At 58.1% G+C, this 19,883-nt stretch overlaps 1 protein-coding gene across 1 annotated transcript in view; it reads left to right on the forward strand.

Moving 5' to 3' along the window:
* Positions 1 to 19,883, forward strand: part of JAKMIP3 (Janus kinase and microtubule interacting protein 3) — a 106,517-nt gene that overhangs the window by 49,464 nt on the left and 37,170 nt on the right. The window contains exons 4-6 of the mRNA XM_032608378.1: positions 11,971 to 12,468; positions 18,045 to 18,260; positions 19,695 to 19,814. Coding sequence (XP_032464269.1) covers positions 11,971 to 12,468; positions 18,045 to 18,260; positions 19,695 to 19,814 — 834 coding nt within the window. The remainder of the gene's footprint in view (positions 1 to 11,970; positions 12,469 to 18,044; positions 18,261 to 19,694; positions 19,815 to 19,883) is intronic.

Genomic DNA, 19,883 nt, shown 5'->3' on the forward strand with positions numbered 1-19,883 from the left:
AATCACTAAGTAAGAGTACTTTTGCCGGAATCTCCTGATTCTGTCCACCATTTACAGCAGCATCGTACGTATTCCACGTGCAGCTTTTATCAAAACCCATCCATCCTGCGGCAGTCCAAGGCGGCGTGTGCCGGCCCCTGGCTGGCCAACAGGCCGAGTCTGGCCGGGTCGGAGCTCGCAGCTCTCCCTGGTGGCAGACAAGAGCCCTGGGCCTGGCGTCAGAGGCCCTGTTATTTATACAAAGTGTACTTACTGTCTTTTGAGAAGATGATATAACCTCTTGGTTCAAAACTCCAAAGGAAGAGAAGAAAAGGCCCAGCATCAGGGAGCCTCTGTTCTTTGGGTCCACACCCCAGGTCACCTCCCAGAGGGGTTCCAGTTACAGTTTCTTGAACGCACCTGTGTGTCTCTTTTTAAAGCATAAATGACACACGGTTCTGAGTCCCTTTTTCTTCTTCCCCTCACCGTGTGTCTGGGAGGCTGGAACTCCCGAGGGTTCGTTCCTTCATCCCACTCACATGGTCCAGCACGTGCGGCAGCCCCGCGGTGAACACCCCTGTCTGCGTGTCCTGGGCCACACGTGCAAGAGCGTGTGTGATTGCAGTGCGACAGTGACCACAGCAGGGCCCATGGGAGTGCAGGGGGCCCTTCAGGGAGGTGGACGCAGTTGGAAGCTCCAGGACTCAGATCCACGTCGAATCCACGCTGGGCTGGGTTTGCTGCCCGAGTGCGGGCTGCTCTGGCCGCACCAGCCTGTCAGCGTGCCTTCCTACAGGCACCCTCGTTGCCCCGGCTAGAAAAGGACTCATATCTTTTCTACCTCTGCTTGTGGTTCTTTCTAGTTAAGGCCCCTTAGGCTGTGGTTTCCAGACCTCACTGTGCATCAGAGTTTCCTGTGACTCTTGTTGAAAACACAAGACCCTAAAGACAACCTCCTAAATGGGAGAAAATATTTGCAAATGTTATGAGCAATAAGGGGTTAATACCCAAAATATATAAACAGCTCGTACAACTCAACATCAAAAAAAACACAACCTGATTTTTAAATGTGCAGAAGAACTGAATAGATGCTCTTCTAGAGAGAAAGTGCAGGTGGCCAACAAGCACGTGAAAAGCTGCCCAGCATCTCTAACCCTAAGGGAAATCAAATCAAAGCCACAGGGAGACACCGCCTCGCACCTGTCAGAAAGGCCATCGTCAAAAAGGACACAAACAGCAAGTGTTGGTGAGGGTGTGGAGGAAAGGGACCCTCGTGCACTGTTGGCACGAGAGCAAATTGCTGCAGCCACTGTGGAAAACAGTATTGATGTTCCTCAAAAAACTAGAAACAGAGCTGCGATATGACCCAGCAATCCCACTCCTGGGTATATATCTGAAAAAAAAAACAACCAAAAACACTAATTTGAAAAGATACATGCACCCCAATGTTCATAGCAGCATCATTTACAATTTCCAAGATATGGAGGAAACCTAAGTGTCCGTCAACAGACGAATGGATAAAGAAGATGTGGTACATATATGCACAGTGGAATATTACTCAGCCATGAAAAAGAATGAAATTTTTCCATTTGCAGCAACATGGATAGACTTGGAAGGCATTATGCTAAGTGAAATAAGGCAGACAGAGAAAGACAAATACCATTTGATATTACTTATATGTGAAGTCTAAAAAGTACAACAAACTAGTGAATATAACAAAAAAGAAGCAGACTTACAGATGTAGAGAATCAACTAGTGGTTACCAGTAGGGAGAGGGCAAAGGGGAGGGTCAGGATAGGGGTAGGGGATCAAGAAGTACAAACTAGGGCTTCCCTGGTGGCGCAGTGGTTGAGAGTCCGCCTGCCAGTGCAGGGGACGTGGGTTCGTGCCCCGGTCCGGGAAGATCCCACATGCCGCGGAGCGGCTGGGCCCGTGAGCCATGGCCGCTGAGCCTGCGCATCTGGAGCCTGTGCTCCGCAACGGGAGAGGCCGCAACAGTGAGAGGCCCACCTACCGCAAAAAAAAAAAAAAAAAAAAAAAAAAAAAAGAAGTAGAAACTATTATGTATAACATAAATAAACGGCAAGGATATATTGTACAGCACAGGGAATATAGTCAATATTTTATAACTATAAATGGAATATAACCTTTAAAAATTGCAAATCACTGTGTTGTACACCTGTAACTTAGATAATATTGTATAGCAACCATACTTCAGTTGAAAAAGGAGAAGAGGGTTTCCCTGGTGGCGAAGTGGTTGAGAGTCTGCCTGCCGATGCAGGGGACACGGGTTCGTGCCCCGGTCCGGGAGGACCCCACATGCCGCGGAGTGGCTGGGCCCGTGAGCCATGGCCACTGAGCCTGCGCATCTGGAGCCTGTGCTCCACAATGGGAGAGGCCACAGCAGTGAGAGGCCCGCGTACTTCAAAAAAAAAAAAAAAAAAAAAAAGAAGAAGAGAGGGAAAACCCCACAGGCCCATGGCCTCACCTTCTGCAGAACTGAGCTCTCCGAGCCCCGGCTGCTCTGAAGCCTCCACTTTGGGCTTCGCTGCCGAGAGCTACCTCCCCACAGGGTAGCTGCCAGTCCCCCTGGTCCTGCTGCCACCCCTGTCTTCTCCCCGGCCCTTCTGCCCCCCTCCCCCGCCTCCTGGCTGAGCTGGAGTGTGGGCTGGAGGGAACAGTGCCCCAGGGGCCGAGGCGGGACATGCCATCCCAGGGAGCGCTGGCCTTCCTGCAGAAAGACACACCCAGGTGGTGTAGTAGGTAACGACCCCTCATTTCTCTGCTCAGCCTCCGGGCCTGTGGCCGGCCCAGAGCAGGTGCGGGGGGGCAGTGGAAAGGAACAGCAGGGGTACAGGCAGACCAGGAACGGAGGCCCGGCCACGAGACCTGAGGACGTTCTCTGAGCCCCCGCGTCATTACCTGCCACCGCCTGGCCTCCCGGCTCCCACTGGTGCGTCCCAGCCAGACCTGCACGTTCCCAGCCAAACATCATCTAAAACATTCTAGATTTTTGTTTAATTGTATTTATTTATTTATTTTTGGCCGTGTTGGCTCTTCGCTGCTGCACGCGGGCTTCTCATTGCGGTGGCTTCTCTTGTTGTGGCGCACAGGCTTCGGTAGTTGTGACTCACAGGCTTCAGTAGTTGTGGCACGTGGGCTCAGTAGTTGTGGCTCGCGGGCTTAGTTGTTGCACAGCGTGTGGGATCTTCCTGGACCAGGGCTCGAACCCATGTGTCCCCTGCATTGGCAGGCGGATTCTTAACCACTGCGTCACCAGGGGAGTCCCAACATTCTAGATTTTAAGAAGTGTGCGTGTGTGTGTGTGTGTGTGTGTGTGTGTGTGTGTACAGGTACCTGCCGCCCGGCATTAGCACGTGCTGTCATTTTGGATTTGAAGGTGGATGAGCCAGAAGCTGGCAGACCCGCTGCCCGCCCTTATTTCCCCCGCACGGTCCTGGGTCCGAGCCCGGCCTTGCCCCACACCCACCAGGAGGCCTGGGCCTCCCTGAGACCGAGAGCCATGGCGCTGGTCCCACGGGGCAGCGGTCATGGGGATGTGGGCTCAGACAGGGGCTCAGCTCACGGGAGGTGCTCAGTGACCCTGATGTAGCACCCAGGGTGGGGGTCCTTGGTTTCCATCACTCCATTCCCCGATGGGCGGTGAGCTGGGAGCAGCGCCTGGTTTCCTTCCCAGCGCAGGGCGCACACGGCGTGGGAACTGCCTGCCGTGTTTCCTCTCCGGTTCTTGCCTACGTTTCCCTCCTCTCCCTACCGTCAGTCCAGTAAATAGAAGATGCGTCTGTGTTACCCTTGGAGTCTCTCCCGGGAGGGCGTCTCCTGCCGTGGCCGCCAGCAGGGCTGCACCAGGACCACAGGCAGCTCCCGGGGAATCTCCTCAGTTCTGTCTGCGCAGTCTAGAGACGGACGCTTTACCCCAAACACGCGGTGGGTTGGTGGTGCCTACGCCCTGGCCAAGGGGGGAATAAGAAGCGAATTCGATCTTTACGGCAAATGCTAACAGCGTCCCCCCTCGCCACCCTGCTGAAGTCTTCGCACGTGTTAACGTCATTGTTACAACTGCAGGACAAATGTGTGCGGCCAGCTCCGTGGACTCGGAGCCTTCCGTCCAGTTTGCAGCACATTCCAGATGCTCCTGCAGCACCCAAGGAGGAGGGCCTGGTTCTGGACCTTATGATGGAAGTGGGTGGACGGCCGGAGGGACCCTTCCCTGGCCCCCAAGGGGCTGGACAGAACAGGGGTGGAGGCTCTCGTGCCCCAGGGGTGGGGAAGGCGGCCTCAGGACCGGGCGCCAGCTGCCTCCTCTTCCTTATTAGGGATTCAACACCTCGTCTTGCAGGTTGCGGTTTCCAGGGTCAAGAAGGTCCCTGTGGAGCACAGAGAGACGCCAACGTACGCGGCAGCCGCGGGCTAAGCGTTGCGGATTTCAGGCCCACGGTTAGTTCATCACCGAGGGGGATGTGTAGGAATGGAGACTCGACAGCAAAGAATGAACTTATTTAAGTGAAAACAGGCCCCTCCTGCTGCCAGGGTGCTGGAGATAAGTGGGACCACCTCGGATGGAGACCCTTCTGAACAGAGGGAGGAGCTTAGCGGGGAGAAGCTCCAAGGGAGAGCCTCTCGGAAGCTCCGTCTAAGTTATCTCCACGTTGTATTAAAGGGGGGGAAGTACTGGGATCCTTGAAGCCAAAGAAGAAGGAATCAAAGCGACATGATGCCCCCGTGTCTCCGTCACAGGCTCAAGGAGGCTCCGGCTCCAGGCTGGGCACAGAGCAGCCCCTGCTGCCTGCACCCCTCGGTCCCTCCTACAAGCCGTGCCCCCAGCTTGGCCTGGAACCGTGTGTGAGGAACAGAGCAGACACACCCAAGCGTTACACCTGCTGTTACGAAGCACACTCGTCCTAACTGGGAGGAGGGGACCCCGTGGGGAGAACCCTGTGCTGAAGTCCAGCCACCCCCCAGCTCCAGGCCATGGACGGCCACGCAGGAAGGACGTACTGAGCACCCTGCCCCCAGGACCACGTCCAGGTTGAGGGAGACATGCAAGAAACAAGAACTGGGCAGCTGGGCGGGGTTACAGCCTCCAAGCCGACATGTGAAGGTGGGAACGAAGGGGGCTCCCGTAATGCAACCGACGGCCAGGAAGAGCGTCAGGAGAGGTGGCCTAGGGGTCAGGCCACGGAGGGCCATGCAGGTGGGAAGGGCCTAAAAATGTACCGTCTGGACCAGGACATTGGAGAGAGACTGAGACCCACAGGGGACCATGAACTTGGTTGACAGTTGCCTTCAGACTAGGTATGTCCTGGTCACCGGGTCAGCATATTTGTTACCGTAAGTCATGCGAAAAAAGCGTGAAGGTCATTGTCTTTCCAAAGCTAGTGAGGTGGGTGATGTAGATGCCAGCATGTTGCCTGTTTCACAAAGAGGAGGGGGTACAGCGGGGAAGCCGAGAGGGGGAGACAGAGCAGCGGGAGGATTCCACGCCAACAGCAGGAGGCCATGTGCACGCGGGGCTGGGGCCGCCCTGTCCCTGGAGACGAGTGGGTGTGATAACACGGGAGTGATCTCCAAATCCGCAAATCCCAGTTATGCCCCAAACTCCTGTGGGAGACCCCTTCCCCCCACACCCACACGGAAATGCTACATCCTCGCAACAGCTCCAGGGGGCAGGCCGCAGACTTCGTTCTCGCCTCTGTGGACAGAGCCACTTGGGACCCTGTAGACAAAAACACTGTAGAAAAGAACACACCGAAAAAAATAATGAGCCAGAGGAAGAATGCCTCCCCCTCCCCTGATAACCTGGGAGACCAAGAAGCAGGACCAAGTGTTCAGGAACCTGGCCTGACATGCGGAAGACCACAGGCAACTCACAGCGCCAGGAAGCATGAGACTCTTGGGGAGTCAGGGGTCGCGTCCATTTATTCAGAGGGAAGCTCTGTTACACGTGAATCAGGAGTGGGACTGTGCCCTTGTCCCGTCTTTACACGTACCTGGGCCAGGGCACCTGGCCAGGGAGGAGGAGGGGCAACACCAAGAAGACCATCCGACGTGGGCGGGGCTGCGGGTTCTGCTCTAGTGTCTGTTCCTGAAATGGACCCCGATTGTAGAGCAGTCATTGGAGGTTGGCAGGAGATAATGTTTCTAGAAGTAAGACCACAGAGGAAAACATCCTTTTTTTTTTTTTGGATTTTTATTTGTATTTATTTTTTTATATAGCAGGTTCTTATTAGTCATCCATTTTATACTTATTAGTGTATACACGTCAATCCCAATCTCCCAATTCATCCCACCACCACCACCCCCTGCCCCCCGCCACTTTCCCCCCTTGGCGTCCATACGTTTGTTCTCTATATCTGTGTCTCTATTTCTGCCCTGCAAGCCAGTTCATCTGTACCATTTTTCTAGGTTCCACATATATGCGTTAGTATACGGTATTTGTATTTCTCTTTCTGGCTTACTTCACTCTGTATGACAGTCTCTAGATCCATCCACGTCTCTACAAATGACCCAATTTCATTCCTTTTTATGGCTGAGTAATATTCCATTGTGTATATGTGCCACATCTTCCTTACTCATTCCTCTGTCGATGGGCATTTAGGTTGCTTCCATGTCCTGGCTATTGTAAATAGAGCTGCAATGAACCTTGGGGTGCGTGTGTCTCTTTAAATTATGGTTTTCTCTGGGTATGTGCCCAGTAGTGGGATTGCTGGGTCGTATGGTAATTCTAGTTTTAGTTTTTTAAGGAAGGAAAACATCCTTGCTGGTAGAAAAGTGATGTGTCTAATCGCTTGTGAGCAATGAATTAGGATCCCTCCCAGGGCACTCTTTTATCCATTCAGCTTAAACTTCTGTAGGCCCCTGAGCTGTCTCCAGGGCCCCGCACGTTTGTTAACTGGCCTTTGAGAGCTCCAGATGTTTGCGGCGTTACAAGTGGTGGCCGTTTCCACCCAGAGCGGGTGTTGCACGGACCGCACCAGAGCCCTGGGACCGCGAGGCACGAAGCTCTAGGCCGCAGTGCCCGGCGCACCCTGCTGCCCGGCACTGAGCGTGGAGTGCAGGGCCCGCCTGTGGCCGGTCCGACGCTGCCATTAAAGAGATGCACTTCTCTCTGCGACTTACATCAGCCACAGCACAGTCTCAGCTCTTAGCCGTACTTTGACTCTGACGCCTTCTCTTCTCACGAATAACATCTGACAAACTTGACAAACAGCATCTCCGTTCTGCTCAGCAATCTGTCGGTGGAGGACTGTGTCCCCAGGCCCTGTCCTTCCGCCATAACGACTGTCCGTCACTCTCAGGGACGTCCCGGTCAGGACTGTGCGTGTGGCCACCCTGTCCTGTGATGCCTGCTCTGTGCCAGGTCTGTGCTGGTCACGAGCCGGGCGTGGTCCATCCTCGTGGGGGCTGTGGTCTGGCCTGAGCATTGAAGCCGGTCTTGACCAAGGACAGTAGCACGGCGGTGTCCACCGCTGCTGAAACGGCCGACCTGCGAGCTGCCTGGGCCATTTCTTTCTAAGAGCAGGTCTGAGCCATTTGGCTAGTCGGCTGGATGGGGTCCCGCCGTGCCGGCGCCCCACCCGCTGGGAAAAGGCTGCCTCGGCCCCATGTGGGACTCGCTAGTGTCCCCCCGTCTCCAGCCCCAAGGTTCTTGTTCTTGTCCAGTTTCCAGGTCTGCCCTGATGCTGTCTGGAGCCCCCTCCTCTGCCCCTGAAGAGTCCCAGGCCCGTGGTGGCCTGCTGGGCCCTGGTCCAGCCCCCATCACTCCCACTTCACACGGGGCCGCAGCACCAGGGCCTCCACCACGGGCTGACCCTGAGCATCCATCAGAAGCACATCCGGACGTCCAGCCAGTCCGTACGGTCGGCTGCCGTCTGTTTTCACCTGGCAGAGGGGCTTGCTGGGCCTCACGGGACGGGACCCGCTTCCGGGCAGACGTGAGTGGGAGGAGGGCATCCTCAACCCTTTTATTGGATGCCGAGGAACAACTGGTTTTAACTGTCCTTCTCACATATTTCACAGCCCCAGAGAGCACGCCGCAGCTAGGGTTCCACAGCCCATGTGTGCGTGTGAATGTACACGCATCTGCGTGTGTACACACATGTACATGTGTGAGGACAGGTGTACGTACGTGCATGGTGTGTGTGTGTGTGTGTGTGTGTGTGTGTGTGTGTGTGTGTGTGTGTGTTGGGGCCTCTCTGGGGTGATCGGCGGGCCTAATGGGCCTGGCCCCGAGTGCCTGGGGTTCCTGCAGCCCCCCCAGCTCTCCCCAGACTTCGTGTTAGACCCCAGGGGTGGAGCCACGACGACTCTCCTTGGCTTCACCTCAGACTCACCTGGACAGGAAATGTAAAAGGAGTCCCAAGGCCCAGGCCACCCCTTGCCCCATGACAATATGTCATCATTTTGGGGTGTGAGATGCAGGCGCCCGTGTTTTTTAAAGCTTCCCTGGTGCTGCCGTGCAGTCAAGGTGAGACCCACTTGCCTGAAGGGTCTTTGCCCAGAAAAAGTCTTCTCTGCGTCGGAGACTGTGGGCTCATTTCTAGGAGAGGCTCAGTGAGAACTTTGGAGTCTGGAGGAGAAGCTGTTTATTCCCATGCAGGTTTGTGGAGCAGACAGGGTTCCACATGGAGGAGGAATCCTGACGACAAACCCCCCCTCCCTCCATCGTCCCCCTCCCCCCCTTTCCCTCCGACTCCCCGCCCCCTCCCCTTACCAAAGTGAACTTCACTCTGAGAGGGAAAAGAGACAGGCCAGCCTGTGAACGAGGCAGCAGGGGGGAAACGTGCTGAAAGGTAATGATAAAAACTGGTGCTTATTTGCAGGAGTTTATGGTCTGCAAGCAGGTTCCTGTGCTTTTCTTACTTCCAGCCTCTGAGGAGGGTACAGTGAGGCCGAGGTTATTACAGAGCTGCTGGGAGCTCCTAAAAAGTTCTGTGTCATGGAGAAGCTGTTTGAGCTCAGGGATCCGGGTCATGTTGGTCAATCTTCAATTTTCAGTGCTATTTGGGGCCATGAGCCCTTTCCCCCCTCCACCCGCTGGAGCTGCACACCTGTGCATACCCTGCGTGCCCGCCATCAGCCGGTCTCCGTGGCCAGGGGAGCTTGTCGGTTCGGCCCAGACACTAAGGGAAGGAATTCACCGCCCCTTAGTGGACGGAGCCTCAGAGAGGAGAGGAACAGTGAGCACGTGGCAGAGACAAGTGCCAGTGCACTCACGGGCGCCTCCTGGCGGGGCTTCCAGGAAGCCACCGGACTGGTCCTTGTGGTCAGTGCCTTTGCTCAGAACTGCAAGTGAGCGAGCCCAGCTGAGCACCAATTCCAGCCCCAGAGCGTCTCCCGGGACCCTCACTCGTGTTGCTTGTTCTCCTCTCCTTCAGCTGCCAGATCTTCCTCTCCAGCTTCCGGTAACCACGGTGGCCGTCGTGGAGGCAGGGGTTCCAAAGGGAGCCCAGCCGTGCTGTTGGCTCTGTCAGAGCCAATTGCTCCAGCAGCATCGGGGCTGCTGCGGGGATGGGCAGGGAGGCTGGGAGGCCCGGAGGCCGGCCCCGTGTCGGCTCACTTTTAGCCAGGCCTCTCGTGCAAGTCTGATGTGGGCTGTGGCAGACACCTGTTCCACAGCAGAGTCACGGGCACTGGACCGAAGGGTAACCACAGGCGGGCGTAGTCTCCGTTTTCACTGCATACAGCTTAGCTCAGAGGGTTAAACCCCATCTAACCCTGAACTGTTCTGCTGATGTCTCTCTCTCTGCTCCAAACAAAACAAAACACAAAACACGCCTCTATGATACATGCTACGTCAGTTTTCGTTTCTCTGCTGATTCCCATCCAAGAGGGTGTCCTGAAGGTGGGTGTTACGTCATCCATCAAGGGGAGAGGAGCTGGGCTCTGGATCTCAGATGCGGGTGGCGCTTCTGACTCCACCACGTCCAGCTTCAGGACCCACTCTGCCGACCCTCCGCACCCCACCCGCTGTAGGGACGGCAGCACCTCCCGCCCTGAGCAGGTTCTGAAATGGCACCAGTGGGCTCTCCTAGAGAGTCACCACGCCCACACGACTGAGAAATACCCCCCGTCCAAATCTTGCTTTTCTGGGTGTCTTGAACTTTAAACTGGACAAAAGGGAGATTCACTTAAATGGAAGATGAATAAATATCTGTCTGCTCAAGGCTTTCAGCAATAGCCCAGTTCTCCAGGCAGAAACCCAAACAGCTGGGCCGGCGCTCACGGTGCCCCGTGTGCCGCTGGGGACTTGTCAGGGGCCCCGGTTATTAGAGTTTCTGCAAGCATTGCAGGGTCTGAGCCATCCTGAGGGAAGGCTCGGGACCAAACCCCACTGGACAATAGGACTGCCCGTTGGGGTGCACCAGCTGAGGGAGTCAGCGTCCCAGGTCTGCTCTAAAGGGGGAAATAACAGAGGACAAGGTGGCCACGGCCCTGGCAGGGAAGGCAGACGGCTCAGCCACAGAGAGAGAGAAATAAGGCACTTGCGGGAGTGACGACTGCTGTGGAGACAGTGACACAAAGTAACGGGGTCGCTGCAGGGGCCCCGGGAGCTCCTGACCCCAGGAGGCTGCAGAGGCTGCCGCCCGACACCGCGGGAGACCACTCGGGGCTGAAGCTGGGCCGGGCCGGGCAGAGCAAGCCAGGAGGGTGGCAGCAGGCGCACGTCCAGGGTCGTGGGGTCAGAGCCTACACGCCTCTGCGGTGGGAGAACAGAAAGCGCAGGGCGTGAGTCCCCACGGAGCGGGGCCGCGGCCCGTGCCTCGTTCTCCCGCAAGGATGTGCCCCGTGGGTGGCACGGGGTCTTGCAGGTGGCGCCCTCTTTGCTGGGGCTGGGGCTGCTTTTATTCCCAATGCACCGGGAGACGGACGGAGAAGAGGCTCACGCGGGGACCAGAGTGGCGAGCTTTGTGCTTCCTGAGCTCTCTCCGTGGAGAGTGGGTGGTGGGGAAGGGTGGTAGGAGGCAGCGGAGGCCTGGGGGCCGTGGGGGGGCGGCCAGGGAGGTGACAGATACACGGTGCACCCTGCAGGTGGTGGTGGCAGGACTCGCTGACGGGACTGGGGTGACGTGAGCCGAGGATGACAGCCCCGCTCGAGGTGCCTGGACTGAGAACACAGACCTCTGAGGCTGGTGGGGGGAAGGGAAGCGTCCCTCTGGACACACGGAGTGTGAGGGGTCTGTAGGGGGCTGCGTTTCTCAGGGTTCTGGCAGGAAGCGGAGGGCACCCTTGGTGTGTCTGGGGAAGGGTGGCAGGGCTGTGCACTCAGGTGTGCCTCCAGCCGGGCTCCTCCTGTCTGCCCCTCGCCCCCCACGTAGACCTGGGGCAAATCCGGCTCCCAGCCATTCTTTCATTCCCTAAATAGAGTCTGAGCGCCGGCTTCATGCCACATGGTGTGTGGGGGGGTCATTCAGCCAAGGTCAGAGCTTTCGGATGGAAATAAATCATTCAGTAAAAAAAAAACAGTGAGTGTCCCCCAAAATCTAGACATCAGACATCATGTAGACAGACAGTACGGCTGCCTAGATCGGTTTCTCCATTTGCCAAGAGTGTCACAGAAGGTAAGTGAGACATCCCTTTATTTGGGCTGAAGGGGGAGGGGCCGAAGCCATCTGGAGGGCAGGAGCCCGCACCCGCCCTGCTCCCCACGGGCTGTGCCCGTTCCTTGGCAGATTCATTTGAGGCGAGGGTTTCACCCTCCCGTGCACCGCAGGTTTCCGGGGGCCCGTGTGACTGTGGTTTTACTTTCCGGGCCAGTGGGGCTTCCAGGCTTGACGCCTCTGGGTGCACATTCATGCTGTCCACCGACAAGGGTTGATTCTGTCGTCCAGGCGTGTTTTAATGAGCCGTTCTCGAATAGACGGTCGCTCCCAAGTTTGCAAGAAAAACCGCCTTCCCAGAACTTGCACTTGGGTTTCAGCAAACGCGGAGTTCGGCTCGCGGACAGTGGGCATTGCACTGGTCTTGCAGGTCAGCCGGGTGGAAAGGGAGAAGAGCCAGGAGCTCAGGCAGCTGCGGGAACACGGGCAGCACAAGAGCGCCGTCCTGCTCACCGAGCTCAAGACGAAGCTGCACGAGGAAAAGATGAAGGAGCTGCAGGCCCTGCGGGAGACGCTGCTGCGGCAGCACGAGGCTGAGCTGCTGCGGCTCGCCAAGGTCAAGGACAGCGAGAACCAGCGGCTTCGGGCGCTGCTGCACGCCCTGCGTGACAGCGCCCCCGACAAGGTGCGCGCCATGCTGCTGTCCGAGGCCAAGGAGGAGGCGCGCAAGGGCTTCGAGGTGGAGAAGGTGAGGATGCAGCAGGAGATCTCCGAGCTCAAGGGGGCCAAGAAGCAGGCGGAGGAGGCGCTGACGGTGGTCGCCCAGGCCGACAAGGTCAAGGCCGCGGAGATCAGGAGCGTGTACCACCTGCACCAGGAGGAGATCTCCCGCATCAAGAAGGAGTGCGAGCGGGAGATCCGCCGGCTGGTATGTGCGGGGCGTGGGGCGCGGGGAGCAGGGGCAAGGGGCAGGCATGGCTTCGGCCTCGCTCTCGGGCAGGGTTCCCTGCACAGCGCACCTCACACCCCTACTGTTGGTTTGCAGACTGCAGAGAGGCCAGGCTGCTAAAAACAGCCGGGTGCGTTTCAGAACTCACCACAGTCAGCGCCCCCCAGGGCCGGGGAGGCCGCAGTCCTCTCCCCTCCACCCACCCAGCTTTCCTTCCCAGTTCCAGCGTGGCCAGAACCAGGCACCTGCAGAGGAACCCCCGTTTCCTGGAAGGGCTTTCTGAAAGGTTCCCCTTCTCACAGCCCCAGGTTAAGCTCAAGCCAGGCAGCAGCTAGTGTTTGATGGCATGAGTCCCACACTCCATAACCGGCAGGTTCTGCGGTCTGTGAGCTCACTGGACCCAGAGAGGCGAGACCAGAGGCCCACGGCTGATGGTCAGGGGCCCCAGGCCCTCCTGACATTCCCGAGCTGTGCACTGTCTGGGAAAGCGTCGCGCTTTGTGGGTCGGGAACTTCATCGGGCGCATCCTCCTGGCTCCAGAGACCAGGTGCCCAATATATGCGTGTATATATATGTGTGTGTATATACGTCTCTGTGTGTATATTTCACACATATATATCTTTCATGTGTATATCATTGAAGATATACATGCCTGATAGCAAGAAGACCAATACTTCCCTTTTGAGACCACCCCGCCAAGAGTCCCACAGCTCCGCGTCTGTCTCAGCCCAGCGGGGAGGAAATGGGCGGTGGGGTCACATCCCACCCACTGCATCTCCCGCCCCTTCCACCAGGTGTCGCTGTTGGAAGCCGGTCCACAAGGTGCTGGCCGCCGGCATCAGGACCCAGCGCCCCCCATCCACCTCAGCTACTATTCCCAGAGCCCAGCCATGTTATAGAATATACAAAATAATTGTTTCCAGTTTTTATGGCATACAATTGACATACATCACTGTATAGGTTTAAAAAGTGTACAAGACGGTGGTCTGACTTACATATATGTGAAATGATTACCCCCATGAGCTTAGTTAGCTCCATCAGTTCATGGAGACACAATAAAAAGAAAAACCAAAAGAAGAGTTACAAAATGTTTTCCTGGTGATAAGAACTCTTGGGACCTGCTGTATTAACAGCTTTCGCATATTTCAGTACATATCAATATTCTGTTTTTGTGCAAGGTAAAGCAAATAATGAAAAGCACACATGAAGTCTCAGCCACACGCCCAACACACAGGAGGTGCTCCCAGAGCGAGGGCCACAGTGAGCACCAGTTCCCGCCACCCGCGAGCCCAGCATCATGGCCCAAGCCTCTGCCAGGGCCCTTTCTCCGTTGCGGTGCTGCCCCCATGGTGCCCCCTTGCTTAACGAGGCCCAGCATCTCCTCGGCCTTCTCGTTTATGCTCTAGCTGGTGAGAGCATCCTGGCCCCTAGACCCGGCTGTGGATTCAGGGGTAACACCCGGCCCAGCTGTGCAGACACGTCTGAATTGACCATGACTGAGGCCAAGTGTGATGCCCCAGCCCGGGGGGATGGGCGGCCTTGGCTGGGAATGGGGGCTCCGGGGCATTTTCAGAGAAGGCGGGGTTGGAAAGAGAGGGAGTGGTAGCAGGGCTAGAGCAGAACTGGAGGGTAGAAGATGTGGTCCAGAGGAGGCCCCACCGCAGGGGCCTGGGGGCAGGTCTGAGGAAGGGGCCTGGTCTGGAGGGGAGGCGGGCTGGGGGCTGTCCAGAGGCAGGGCCTGGCCCCGAGCCACAGTGCAAGGCCAGCAGTGGTCAGGGCGCTGCGGGCCAGAGGAGGGACGTGGTCCCAGGTCCCGGGACAGCCACGGTGCAGCGAGGTTCACTGACGCGGCCCCAGGGATGACCGTGCTGACGGCCGTCGGGGTCCCAGGGCTCCCGCACAGAGAGGCCCCGTCTGCCATTCCCTTGGAAGATGTTTGGCAATCCCAGTTTCTTACAAACGTCAGACAAAGAGTTGCTGTTTCCCCAGCCGTGGCACTGGCCCATCCCGGGGCGTGGTGACGACTTCCCTGGGTCTGGGAGGAAGGCGCGTGGTTCCGGAAGGTCAGAGGTCCACCAGTGCTCAGGGAAGCACTGGCCTGGGGGAGACGCAGCCCCCCTTCCCCATGCGCCACCCAGCGCTGGACGCCGAACCAGGGCATGTGGACGCCGAACCAGGGCATGTGTGACCGCAGGGGCGGCTGTGCAGCAGCCAGTGCCAGACAGGGTTGCAGCCGAGTGAAGGCCAGCCCGGGGCCTTCTGCAGCCCAGGCACAAGGCCGCAGCGCAGGGGCCGTGGGCAGCCCGACCGGGAAGCCAAGGAGCGTGCAGGGAGGTCCGCGCCTCTGCGTCCTCGTGTGGCCGGCGCCCCGAGCGAAGGGCACCCTGCCAACAGTGCTGCTTGTAGCGAGCCTGGGGCCTGAATTCCCTGCACCCTGGGGGACGGGAGCCCCGCCGGTAGACAGGTCTCGCTGGCAGCCCAGCCCGGGGAGGAAGGGAGGGGACCTCAACAAGGGGCAGCCACTTTGCAAAGAACACAACAACTCCCAAGTGGCCCAAAGCAGGAGGCTCCCCTGCAGCATCGTGGTCAGTCCAGCTGGTGTTCGGGGCCTGGCCCCTGCCCACTTGTCCCAGCTCTTCCAGCCCTTGTCCTGTGGCTCCAGCCAGTTTGGGGTCTTCTGAGTGTGGCTCACAGGGTCTGAAGGGGAGGCTGTAGCCATGTCAGAGAGGCCAGCAGGCGGCGGGCTGGCCCTGGTGAGGTGTGAGGCTGAGGGCCCCCGCAGGGCCAGGCGTGGGCACGAGAAGGATGGCTGGGCCGGCCAGCGGGGAAGGGCCGGGGAGCTGTGGAGAGTTAGGTCCCTGCTTTGACCCCGGGACCCTGGGTGCTGGCCGGGGCTGTGGCACCCCCTGAGGGCAGAGAGCTCTCAAGGAGAAGCTTCCTGGAGGGTGGGGATGCGGCGGCCGGCAGGCACGCCCAGACAGAGACAGGGAGGCCCGGAGCCGGGTGGGCTGCAGGGCTGCAGGAAGGGCTCGGGGCTCAGAGGTTTTTCTCACCGCGGGGCTCGCCTTGGAACGCCCGGGGGTTTCAGGAGGTGACTGCAGGATTGGGGCCTCCCTGCCGAGGCCCAGGCCTGTGGTTTTTAGGGATCCCTGGATCTTATAGAAAGGAAGTCTGGAGCCCCAGGAGGCTCTGGAGCTACCTCGTTAGCCGTGCCCAGCTGCACAGTGACCCTGGAGAGACTCGGTCCCGGGGCGGGGGGCGCTCCTGACCAAATTTTCACCCTGTCAGAGTGGAAGGGAAGGAGGTGGTTCGCTCTGACTTCCTCTGTGAGCTCAGGTGCGTCCCCGTCGTCCCAGCCGCGCCTGGCTGGTGACACACTCTAAGGACTGGGCTGCAGCAGGCGGGGAGGGGGTGTGACTCTGGGCCCCAGGAGCAGCTTCGGGCACGTTCATGCTGCGTCGTTGTGGAATCGGGGGATGTCTGCCGATCATTCGCTAAAATACGAGCTCAGGTGGTTATTAAAAATTCTATAAAACCGAAGAAGTACAGGCAGCTCCAATTTCACCTTTCTCATAAAAACCTATGGTGTGTGGTGCTACCTGCCCCCAGTTGTCTGGACAGCTCGTTAGAGTGGTTAAAGCCGTGCTGGGAGGGGGCGTGGATTCTTCACGGCGCTGCTTGCAGGTCAGGAGAGCAGCCCAGCTTCCCCGCGGCCGCCCGCCGAGGCTTCCCTGGCCATCCCGTTACCCGGGTTTGAATGTGCTCCCCGAGCTGGAAGCAGCCCCCTGAGTGAGGTGGGGGCCCCGTGCATCCGACAGAGCGTGTCTCCCCTCGGCTGGGCGTGCCCGTGGTGCACACGCACCTCCTTCACGGACGGACCTCTGTGTCTAAAGCAGCGGGACCGGGAGATGCAGGAATGTGCCCTTGGCTGAGACCCTTGGCATGTCGGGCGCAATGAGACGCTGAGTGCGAGGCCCCTGGGATCTTAGCGGAGTTTCCATCTTCAGAAATCAGATACCCCCTCGGTGGGGTGGAAGCAGCGGCACGCATTTCCTTGGTGAGCAGATCTCGGAGCTCTACCTCAGGGTGGACCGGCTAACGTGGCCACGTTACGTGGCACGTACAGTGACTTCCCTGGGAGGTTGGCTCCCTGGTCCAAACGACCTGCTTAAACAGCTGATTTAGGTGGGAGAGTGGAGACTTGTTCTCACCTTTCCTGATGACGGAAAAGTGATGTTTCTAAAGAGTCTGTGTGACTGTAAATGTGAGACCAGAGAACATAGCTGCTTCTTAATATGACTTTATTTTCACCGGCCTCTTTGTTTCCACTAACTGAATGGGTTGTCTCTTTCCACTTTGCTGTGTGCTCCAGGCAATGGGAGTTTAGCAATTAAGGATTTCTTCTCTTCTGTTCAGTGCGTCGCTGGCCTGTGAATTCTGTGATCTGGGCTGATTAGACATCTCTACTCTTTGTTCCAAGCTGACCTCAGCAGACGGCTGATTTATTAACTTACTCAAACCTTAAACAGTAAAAAAAGCAGCAGGATATCCTACCCTGCTCTGCTGTTTGAAATATGTTTTAAAGCGAGGCTTCTTGTCAATCTGGTGCCATTTGTAATGACACCCCCAGCACCCGAGCCCGTCTGTCTAAAGAATGGGCCGCACGGGGCCCGTTACGCCTGGCCCTCCCCAGGGCAGTGGCCTGCGCTTTGGTCAGGGCCGCCCCGGTGGCAGCTAGGAGGGGCCCAGAGGCCAGGAGCAGCTGTGTCTGGAAGGGCTGGCAGCTATCAGGAGGTTGACACTTTAGGGAGAGTGTGCAGGGCTTCAGACCCCTCACAGCCACCAGACTCCCTGGGCACCCTGTCCTCCCGTCTGGAGCCTGCTTGTCCAGGGGCCCCCCGCCCCAAGCCTTAGCCCAGAGGAAGCTGAATTAAAAATGTGGCTTTGCCTGCGAGCAGTCAGGCAGCGCCCCTGCTTTCTACCCACACCTTGGAGCCAAGGGAGGACACGCACGTTGGCCCTACACACCGTCCAGCCTTCCCAAGCCAGGCACCCACAGAGCAGCGGGAAAGAGGCCGAAAGGGCTTTTGGGCCCACGGCTCCTACTTCTGTGTTCACAGCCCGCCCGTTTTAACACAGACCTTGCTCATCCTACTGACGGGGTACAGGAAACGGGGTGCGCCTATTCTGCCTGACGTGCAACAGAAGGCAGAGGGTAGAGGTGGCCTCTCCAGACCCTGCCGGACAAGGGGTCCCCGCAGGCCAGCCTGGGAGAGGGGAGTCCTGCCAGGACCCCGGGGAGGCTGGGGAGGGGTGTGTGGTGGAGACGTCCGGGGAGACGTCCTCGGCTCCCCCAGCTCGGTGTGAGCTGGGGAGTCACGTGAGGCCTGGGCGGCGGGGCACGGTTCGCGGTCCAGGGCCACTTGCTTTGCTTCGGGTCTGCTGCTGCCGGTGCCCCTCCTGACGCTTGTGCGAGAGCCACTCCACCTGTTTCTATGGTAACTGCAGATCTGTACCCTGCCTGCGTGTGTGATTGTGTTCTGTTCTCCTTGTAGATGGAGGAGATAAAATTTAAAGACAGAGCAGTCTTCGTGCTGGAGAGAGAGTTAGGGGTTCAAGCCGGGCATGCTCAGAGACTTCAGCTCCAGAAAGAGGCTCTAGATGAGCAGCTGTCCCAGGTCAAAGAGACCGATCGGCACCTGGGCAGCCCCAGACGGGAGCTTCCTCACGCAAGCGGTGCAGGAGACGCCTCAGACCACTCGGGAAGCCCTGTAAGCACCTCCCATGCTTGGCCCGGCGACCCAGAGTCACAGACACGACTGCCCGTGGCTCGTGGCCCCACGGGCAGCTCCCTGGGGAGTCCAGAGCCCAAGCCCTCCTGCCCTGGCGACACCGACCGTGTCTGCAGCCCGCAAGCCAGAGGGACCCTCAGCTTCGCTGGCTTGGCTGAGAGGGCCCAGAGACTCCCGTCTCTTCCCTTCCTTGTGACGTAGCACAGCACAAGCCCTCCTGTGGCCCCTCCCACGGGCCCTGCCCGAGGCGTCAGGCTTAGCTGCACCCACCTCGGCTGCCGGGCCCCAGGCCGCGAAGGGTCCCTGCCCTCGCTGGCGGGAGCTGCGGCTGGGCCGCTCCATCGCCGCGCGCACGTGGGCTTTGCCTCGCGGCCCAGGGCGGCCCTCTGCTCGCCCCCCTCTGGCTGTGAGCCTCCCGCAGTGGCTTCTGCCGCTCCCGTCACCAGTCGCCCGCCGCTCTCCGCATCCCATGCCGCTTTTGCTCCTTGGGCTGCATGGCAGCAGTGCAGGGGCTGGGACACCATCCGTCTCCTCTCGGCCGCTCCTGATTCAGAGCCCTCTGAGGGGTTCCGGGAATCCGGGAGGGAGTCTAAATTCCACGGACCCTCGATGCGGTCCTTCCAGGTCTGCCCCCTCGCCTCTCCTGCACCTGCTGAATGAGGAACCGTTCCTCAGTCCTTCCTGGACACGTGTCTGTTTGCTTGGAGGACAGAACCGCGTTTGAGCCGAGCCAGCCCTAGGACAGTGACATTTCGAGAATAGAGCACAGACATTTTATAATCTTATTATAAGTGGTTTAACTGGATCAAAACCAGCTCCTGCTCTGGCGTTCGATAGCTTCCGTTAACTCCAGGGAAATTCCGAAGCCAGATCAAAATGTTTTCTTTGATCTTTCCATCAAGTTCTAGTGGTTCCCGAAGTGACCTTTTAGAAACTAAATTGGAGGGACCACTTTTCTTGGGAAACCCCCTTCTGAAGGTCTAAGTGGAACACCTTTTCCTGGGCTCACGTTATAACACGAGGAAAATTATGCCCTGACTGCAGTGCAGGGCAGGCCCCCCTCCTGAAAGCTGCAGCCGGCAGTGGCCACATGAAGCGTGGTGCTGGTTTCCGGGGTTTTCTCGGCGTCACGCAAACCTGCGGCGTCTGCATCGGCATGCCCTGGCCCCCACACCTGGATACTTCTGGACATACCTGCTCCTACATCCTGTCCCCAGCGTACAGTTTGCTGTGCCCACGGCGCTCGAAGCAGCGGTTGCCGGCCCCCGGGAGGGTCCACACCCACCCCCAGCTGTTCGGAATCACGGGCGAGCATGACGCAGAAGTGCCTTGGTTTCTGTGGTGTGTTGAGATTTGCAATGGTTTTTGCGTCTGTGTCTAGGAACAGTTATTTGCAGTTGATTTTTGTTTTAGGAACAGCAGTTGGATGAAAAGGATGCTCGGCGTTTCCAACTTAAGATTGCGGAGCTGAGCGCGATCATCCGGAAACTCGAGGACCGCAATGCCCTGCTGTCGGAGGAGAGGAACGAGCTGGTGCGTGGCAGTGGGGCCTCTGGATTCTGTGGGCTTGTGGCTGCTGTGCAGGGGGAGCTGAGGCATCCT

The sequence above is a fragment of the Phocoena sinus genome, chromosome 16, assembly GCF_008692025.1.
Source record: "Phocoena sinus isolate mPhoSin1 chromosome 16, mPhoSin1.pri, whole genome shotgun sequence".
NCBI lineage: Eukaryota > Metazoa > Chordata > Mammalia > Artiodactyla > Phocoenidae > Phocoena > Phocoena sinus.